General features: G+C 36.5%; 1 protein-coding gene across 4 annotated transcripts in view; it reads left to right on the forward strand.

Annotated features, from left to right (window-relative positions):
- The window catches only part of LOC106461336 (serine/threonine-protein kinase unc-51-like), a 72,863-nt gene that overhangs the window by 26,838 nt on the left and 37,190 nt on the right, over positions 1-8,835 (forward strand). For 3 of the 4 annotated variants that reach the window (XM_022388204.1, XM_022388205.1, XM_022388206.1), the window contains one exon: positions 978-1,010. In XM_022388204.1, the coding sequence (XP_022243912.1) occupies positions 978-1,010 (33 nt within the window). Of the gene's footprint in view, positions 1-290; positions 510-977; positions 1,011-8,835 lie in introns of those variants that run through there. The other variant, XM_022388207.1, reaches the window with a different exon arrangement.

Consider the following 8,835-nt stretch of genomic DNA (forward strand, 5'->3'; position numbering starts at 1 on the left):
GTAATATGAAAAAGTTAACTATGTATATATACATTCCAGTTTGTGTGATATTTACTTTATTTTCTATAATTACTGTATGTGAATTTATTAAAAAATTGGAAATTGACATGAACAGAGCAGTACCAACTTTTTCCGGAGAAACGTACTGAAACAACTATATGATGTTTTTAACTGTTAGGCCTAAATCTTTAACCATATTGTTGAGTAGTTGTTCCATTCCTTGTATGTGATTATACACAAGTACTTGCCAGTTTTGTGTGTACGTGTGTTGTATTTACTTTGCATCATACATACTGACTTGGTAGACATCCTTGCCCAATGTCTATTTTTATTCTTAATGACTCCACATAGCTTTGGCACTTTCATCACTATTTTGTTGCGTTGCATCATCTTGACGCGCATGTGTTCTTGCTGGTTTAGCACATCCAAAAATAAACCTTTTTCCAACAACACTAAAAAACTGTAGCTCAGGACATATTCCAAAAGCTGGTGTATCGTATGCACTGCAGGTATAGTTATGGTGATTTTAATCTCCAGTATATATTTTTAGACGTTATTAGTGTGACTGCTGAAATATCTCATGTGCATTTCTCATAAATTTTACAACTTGCTCTACTGCTTAACGTGGCATGACTATATATAGAATAACGAATAAAATATCACTTTTACCGCTCACAAAATTGGTGTTCAATTTTAAGTATGTTCATCTGCCCTAGTGACAATATCTAGTAGGCTTGACTACCAACAAACCTAGAAAGGAGAACTAACTATTAATATGTTCTTTGTAGTGGTCAAACAGTCAAGGTCATTTGAAGCCCATCTACTTCAACCTTTTTATAGAAGGAAATTAAGTTCGAAGGAACGAAGACTAGCATTATCTGAACATGCATTTGTTTAGAGATAATATAATTATATTATCGTTATTTAATTATGATGTAAGATTATATTTTAATAATGCTCTGTTTTTATTTTTTCAGGAAACTTGCCAGCACGTGTACCTAGTCATGGAGGTAGGTTTTTGTTCCATTAATGCAAAATAAATCATTAAAATAAACAACACTGTTTGTTTGTACATTATGAAACTCTTACTTGGCGTTTGCGTAACGTGAGATTCTTAACTAGACTAGTGTTAACACATCATCAGATTATTTCTCAGTGTGTATATATTACCAAACTACTATATCATTAGATTCTTACTTAATATTTATACATCGTCAGACTGTTACTTAAGGTTATACACCATTAAATTCTTGTAGTCAGGCTGTTACTTAGTGTAGATAGGTTGAGTATGTTATAATAAACCAATTTTGGAGCCTCACCACGTCGTTACAGTCCATGCTGCTACGTCCACTCATGCTTTATTTGACGATCTTGCAAATTTACAACAACCTATTTCCATGGCAACGTACTCTCACTTAAGACTGTCATGTTTAAAGCTCGAAGCCTGTTTTTAGGCTTTCGGACAGTGGACCTGAGATGTCGCGGTTCGCACGCCATTACCGCCAAATAAACATAATTGGGCCCCATACATTTTGGCCATGGGTTCGTTGTAAGAGTGATGGTCAAATCCCACTCTTCGATTAGAGTAGCCCAAGAGTTAGCAGTGAATAGGGTTTACTAGCGGTTTCCACTCTATAGTCTTATCACTTCAAATTTACGGACGTCGAGCGCAGATAGCCCTCGAGTAGCTTTGCGTGAGATTCAACAACCAAACAAACATGCACATATCACACCCCTCCTCCCTAAAGGCTTTCCATGAGCCATGTACTGTACAAAGACGACATTTTTCTAGCACCTGTTTCAAGTCTGTTCGCACAGAAATCTATGGGTGCTGCGACCGGCGACTTGAATAGTACGTCGCAGAAGAAACCTGTGTACATGTGATTCGTGACGTTTTTCCAGACGGAGATTCATCGTAACTAATAGAGACCCGCAAAACATTTGCGGTCAAATTAGTATCTTTATTGCAACAGTACTTCATTAAATGCAATATTTCTAGAATAATTAATACAAACGAATTGTAATCGTAGGCACCGAAACATGCAAGTCCAGTTGTATGTAGGTCGTTCTTTGTAAAACCTTAACTACTGTTAGGACTTAGTTCGATAAAGATATAAATTAACACTGTAATATATGCACGTTTTCTACTTTAGTTTAGTTAGGACTAAACTTTACTGTACTTAATGCTATCGATAAATATCATTATAACGTTATTCTTCAACCTAACGTCAGACCATCTTGAAAACTTTAAGCTTTTAATGTTGTTGTACAAAATGGTGAGTAAAGTATATTTACATCCGCCTTTTGTTGTCATTCCTTCATTCACAGAGCAGTTGTAGTAACTTGTTCACTCAGCTTTACAGCTCTCTGCCGCAGGCATGCTGGTTCTCAGTTTTTCTTGGGTAAAATTCTTACTGCGCATGCTTGTAATGCGTACTTACAAGCAGAATTATGGTATGATTATACTGCTTACTGCTGCTATCGCCACCGATCTTTGTGTTCATGGGTTCTCACCTATTACGAGACATCTCTCTTTGCTTACTGCGGCTGGTAAACTGGTATCTTTCTGTATGGTCCTGCTGGTCATAGTTAATCATATTCCTTTGTTTTCCAATGTCATTAAGTACAAGGGCTATCTCTGTCGTGGAAATATATAAATTTTGCATATGAACACGTTTCTATGATCTCAGACTATGATTATTTTGCGCTGGATACGACTGGTACATATCCTTCCCAAAAGCGTTTAATTTTCGGTGGCGTTGGAATACATACGTAATGCCAAACAGTCACTTTACATCGGCTGTGGCGTGACTTGTTAACTTGCATATTCAAAATCGTTTTAATATAACGTAGTCAATCATCTGTTCAAACATCGTTATATTCTTGCTTAGTGATATACATCATCAATCACGTAGTTATTGTTAATTCATTAAAAGTTCAAAATTAATTTACACAAATAAACGGCCAGTTATATCAACTAGTATGGTAATTAAGTAAACACTAAGTGAGACAAAAACTTGTTCTGGTCGTTGATGTTAAAGGTATATAGTTTTTAATTGTGATATATAATTAGTCTTATATAAATATACCTTGATGATATGCATTTATATATATATATGCCGAGCGCGTCCCTGTTCATAGTTTCGAACCGTAGATCTGTATTCGTCAAACGAACAACAACAAAAAAAAAGCCATCGCGCTCAGCATCTTGAGGCCGTGGGTGCGTTTTAAGAGTGACGGTGAAATTCCACTATTTGATGTGACAAGAGTTGGCCGTAGGTGATGTCGACTAGAGATGCCTTCTATCGGGTACATCACTTCAAAATTATATATCCCTCGAGTAGTTTTGCGCAAATTAAACAAACATATATAATACCAGGTAATGCTTTGTTACTGATTTCGTTTCAGTGCTCACGGTCGGTTTCAGTGTCTGCGGGTGAGGGTTTCGGATCCCCGTCACCGAACTTACTCGCCCCTTCAGCCGTGGGGGCGTTATAAAGTAACAGCCAATCCCACTATTCGTTGGTAAAAGATTAACCCAAGAGTTGGCGGTGGGTGGTGTTGACTAGCTTCCTTCACTCTAGTTTATCACTGCTAAATTCGGGACGACTAGCACAAATAGCCCTCGAGTAGCTTTGCACGAAATTGAAACCAAACTAAAAAGTAGGGGCGTTATCATGTAACGATCAATCCCACTATACAATTATATTAACCCAAAAGTTGGCGGTGGGTGGAATTAGCTAGATGCTTTCCCTCTAGTGTATCACTTTTAAATTCAAGATGGCTAGCGAAAATATCAATGTAATAGCCTTGCGCAAAATTCGACAAACAAATGGTTTGAACATTTTAATAAATAACCAAGGGCAGTTTTGGAAAAGTGCAGAAATATATCTAAACAAATGAACACCGCTAACACACAAAAAAATACAAAGAAATGTATACCACTCGGAAACAATGACAATAAACAAAACTGTGTGTATAAACAAGGCAGGTTAAAGTTCGTTTTTTATAGCAAGAATAGAACTATAAAATGCTGCCACAGCGTGATAATGTATGAATATACAAAGAAGTGGCTATAATCACTTCCTGGTGAAGAGCATTTGGTCAAATTATGGACCACAGCGATTTTACCCATTTCTTTTCATATTTAGTTACTTACTGTGTTGCGAATTTATTCATCAAGTGTTTTATATAAAAAAACGCATACAGTAGCGTGTGATACATTAAAATGAAGTACACGTAAAAAAAACACGAGGTACTCGAATTGGAGTGGCTCAAATTACGAGAACAGCGAGTACAGGCTGCATGTTTATTCGTTTCCATCTGTGTACAGCTATTAGTAAGTTTATACATAGTTCGTGTTCTGTGTAGAAGTATCCTGTGAATGGGCATGTTTGGAATCATAGGGCATTACAGTATTTCGTTGAATATGAGCAAGATTAGGGTTATGAAACTTTTCACAAGAACTGCCATTCACATGCCCAGGAAATAAAGTTTTTGGAATCTTATAATTAAATACAAAACAACAGACTTTGGCTCAAGAGCGTAAATCACTTCGATCAAATGCAGTTCCAATTTCTTCATATTTTGTAGTTTATTAATGAAATTGCCCCTATCCCTGACTTTTGATTGCAGTTAGAATCTTTAAACACATCGATTAGTAGTGGACCATGCATTTTCTATAACTTGTTGTATTTAGGCCTGCAGAGTTTTATATATATTGTTGAATAGCTGATCTGAGCCTCGGTTCATGGTTTGAATGTACCATTACTTAATCTGAAAATCGGAGGTAAAGTGTCATAGGCTGATCAGAAAATAGCCTTTCCATGTCTGAAACAAGAGGGAATCCTCGATAGCCGCGGCTGTAATTAGATCTCAAATATGTCAACAGATGAAGCTATGAGCTGAAAAACAAGAGGGAATCCTGAATAGCCGCAGCACCTAATCAATATTAGACCTCCTGAATCTGAAACTGTAATTAGATCTCAAATCGGTCAAGATATGACGGAGCTATGAGCTAATAGTTTGTACTTGAAAAAACAAAAACAAAAAAACTCAGAACCATTCTATGAGCCGCTATGCCGCGACTAAAAATACCATTAGTTGGACTTGTGAATCAAAAGTAGTCTGAAAGTACCATTAGCTATTCTAAAGATCTCGGTCGGAAAGTTCCATGAACTCTTTATAAAGTATGAGTATGTAATATGAAATATTATTAGCTCATTTAAAATATCAGTAAACGGTGCATAAGTATAATTAGTTGATCTTAAAAACTATATCAGCAAATTTTAAATGTTCAATACATGATCAGAAAGTAACATAAGCTATGTTTGAAATACAGTTATTTGATTTAAACTTACCATTAGATAATTGAAAATACCGTCTGGCATAAGTATAATACAGTTAACTGATTCAAAATGTTATTACTTGATATAAAAGTATCCTTACCAAATATTAAAACACCACATGATACTAAGACACTGAGTAAAAACATCACAAAATAACAAACCGATAACCCGAGCATCTTAAAAAGATATATCTTCCTTTTTCAGGTGCATATCGCCACGTGTGGATAAGAGTCCCTTACTTGTAACATACTTCTGTATGAAATACATGAATCTGACGAAAGCGCTATGAAATATGTACGAAAGACATGAATTAAATCTGACGAAAGCGCTGTAGGATTTGATATGGTATGTTTTGGCATGGTGGTTAATCACCAAACACTCGCTCTTTTTTCCTTGAAAGTGTTCGTGAGTCAGTACTATACTTCTAGCGTTATATTTGACACATTGTGCGTGCATGGACTTATGTAGCTCCTAAAGGCGGTAGTGAAATTATCTTCAAAGAATTAGTGGCACTTACCTTTACCAGTGACTGGTCTTAAATTGTATGGAGGATTAAGATGCCCCCTCCCCCCCACGAAATAGGTCAGCGTTAAGCTTGAGGTTTTATAACGGTAAAAATCGAGGTTATATGCCTGCTACAGACACCGCACAGATGGCGCATTGTGTAGCTTTGCACTTAAACACAAACAAAAAGAATCAAAATGTCTTCAAATTTAACGGTACCTCTTCATGCACTATTCAAACTGAGCTGCCAAAAAATAATGGCTGTGCAAAAAGGTAATAACAGAAAAATTTAAATAGATATGCACAATAATTTAAATAAACGACGTGTAGTACTGTAGATATCATAAAATGTAAATGAAATTGCCCCCGCCCCCGGAGAGTTGCGGTAAAAAGAAATTCGGAAATTTATATATATTAATAACAAAATCGCCCCGTAGATCAGCTCAAAACGTGTTGGAAGTAAGAGTTTGGTTGTTGTTTAAACAAGTTTAGTGATGCAAACATATTTCATGTCAAGCTTGTATGCAGGGGGTGGGGGGCGTTCGACTGAACCACTTATTTTTGTGATGTCAAAAAATTATGCTTATATAGGTATAGCACAGCTACTTATGGTATTTAACGTTTTTTTTTGTTTGTTTTTTTACATAATCTACATTCTTCTGATGAAACATTAGCATTTTTTCGCTTGAAATAGTTGCCTTGTTGCTACTATCAGGTTTTGTAGACCGAATCCTTCACAGTAGGTGTCTGTGATTTGTTGGCAATAAATTTTAACAATAAACAAACAGCAGCACAGTCCACTTGCTTTAAAATAATATATCAAAACAAGTCAAATGTATATAGAAATGTTCGTTACACAGTTGGTTATCACATTTGTATCCAGAGCTTTAAATAATTGTCTCTTTTTCGTCCAAGTCCACACAGGCTGGTTCAATTACTTCACGTGTGTGAGGTTATTGGGTATGGAGATGATTATTTTTAAATCTTTAATAACAATTGGGCTGCTGAAGATAAGAAAAAATGCTATGGCTTATCAAAAAATACTTCAATCTTTGAATTCATTTTTGTTTAACAGCTTTACAACGTTCCTTTTACTATTTGAAAGAAACATCTGTAAATTTGCAAGGTCCAAGCCAAGACGTGATGTTTCCCTAATAGAACAATGCTGCAAAGAACTGACTTCACTAAGAATGAACATAAATGATTATTCACACCATATCTTCAAGAACAGCAGTTATATTGCAAACAAATCTATTGTTGCGTCAGCGAGGTCACGTGACTAGTATCACGCCACGTCCTTCTCACGAACCTTAGTGAATTATCGGGAGATTACTAGATTGGGGGTCGACTGGTATATATAAGATGGTCACAACGTGACGGGACAATGTGTAGGTAATGAGTAATTGAACTGCAGTCAGAGAGTGTGTAATTGAACTGGGAACAAAGTTACGGAAAATCAACTAACGAACATGCCACGAGTTAGTCAACGACAAGCCCAACGTGCAAATGCAAAATATAGTTCCGTGGAGGATTACTTTAAGAAACAGTAACCATTCCTTTTCTTGATCACATTATCAGTAATCTTTCGTCGAGATTTGGTGCACATGTAATGCAAGCTGCATCAAAACACACACAAGAGTTTTTATCTCTGATATCAGGCAGGCTGTAAATTTTTAAAGGCAAATTTGCCAAATCCCAAATCATCGACGGAAGAAAGATGGCTTTCTATACCTCTCCAGGACAGGCCCCCGATACTGGCTTCAGTATCGTGGATGGATCGTGCTTCAGTGTACCAAATATCTTTATGTTACTGAAACTCTTTATCACACTGCATGCCTCCAGACCCCAGTAGTATTAGCGTGCTTTGCATGCTGATTGTGCTTCGCATAATATGTGTTGGCTTTTTATCTCACAAATTATACCCCCCCCCCCTTCGTACGGGCCTGTATGCCGTAGGGTTTGGAACATTTCAAATAGTTTTGTCCCCTCCCCCGGAAATATTTCTAGTTATGTTACTGGAACTGTGGCTCTTAAATAAATCCAGTGCTTACCTCGCATAGGTCGAGCAAGTCTAACACTCCAACAGCTGTGGCCTTGGAGTATCAATTCAAAAATTTTATATACGTGTGTAGTTGTAGCAAAAACGCCCTCCGAGAACTTTGGGCTCGTAAGACTGCTATAAGAGTTCGATATAAATTCACTATTCGGTCAGAAAAACTACGCTCCAGGGTTGCTCCAGAAATAATCATTGGGGGGGCTCAGTAGAGAGTGAGTAGACTAACCCTTATAATTTGGAGACGAATTTGAGTGATGATGTAATTACGTGCAATGGGGTAAAAAGTGGGTGGATAATTTTAATTATTATTTTTTCATATTATCATAAAATCCTTCAGGTTTCAGACAAGCAGCTCATGGCTGGTTGAGTTTAGAAGTCATTAGACGTTTATTTGTGTTTCGGAAACTTTTTCTTTTAGTAATCAAGTACTGATTTATTTTCTGCCGGAAGATTTAGTGTCCACAGTGATTTGACCCCGACAAAGCCCTGCCTGAGAGCTTATCGAGTCGGACCAGATGTTTGTCAACAATAAACTGTTATAAAAATATCCGTATGATAAACTTCAGAATTGATAAACCAGTCAAAATGCATTTCACTAAATCTCTTAACCAATAAACATTATTTTTTGACTGCGTTGCTACATTTGAGTATCGCGGATTTCAGATATAGTGTTTAATAATGGCTGGAGACGGCTTAAATGGGTAATGAAGAAAAACTTTAATATAAGTTTAACATGACAGCAAACGTACAACGTTTCGACAAGGTTTTGTCATCATCAGGTACAATGAAGAAAAACTTTAATATAAGTTTAACATGACAGCAAACGTACAACGTTTCGACAAGGTTTTGTCATCATCAGGTACAATGAAGAAAAACTTTAATATAAGTTTAACATGACAGCAAACGTACAACGTTTCGACAAGGTTT

The sequence above is a fragment of the Limulus polyphemus genome, unplaced genomic scaffold, assembly GCF_000517525.1.
Source record: "Limulus polyphemus unplaced genomic scaffold, Limulus_polyphemus-2.1.2 Scaffold937, whole genome shotgun sequence".
In the NCBI taxonomy this organism is placed as follows: domain Eukaryota; kingdom Metazoa; phylum Arthropoda; class Merostomata; order Xiphosura; family Limulidae; genus Limulus; species Limulus polyphemus.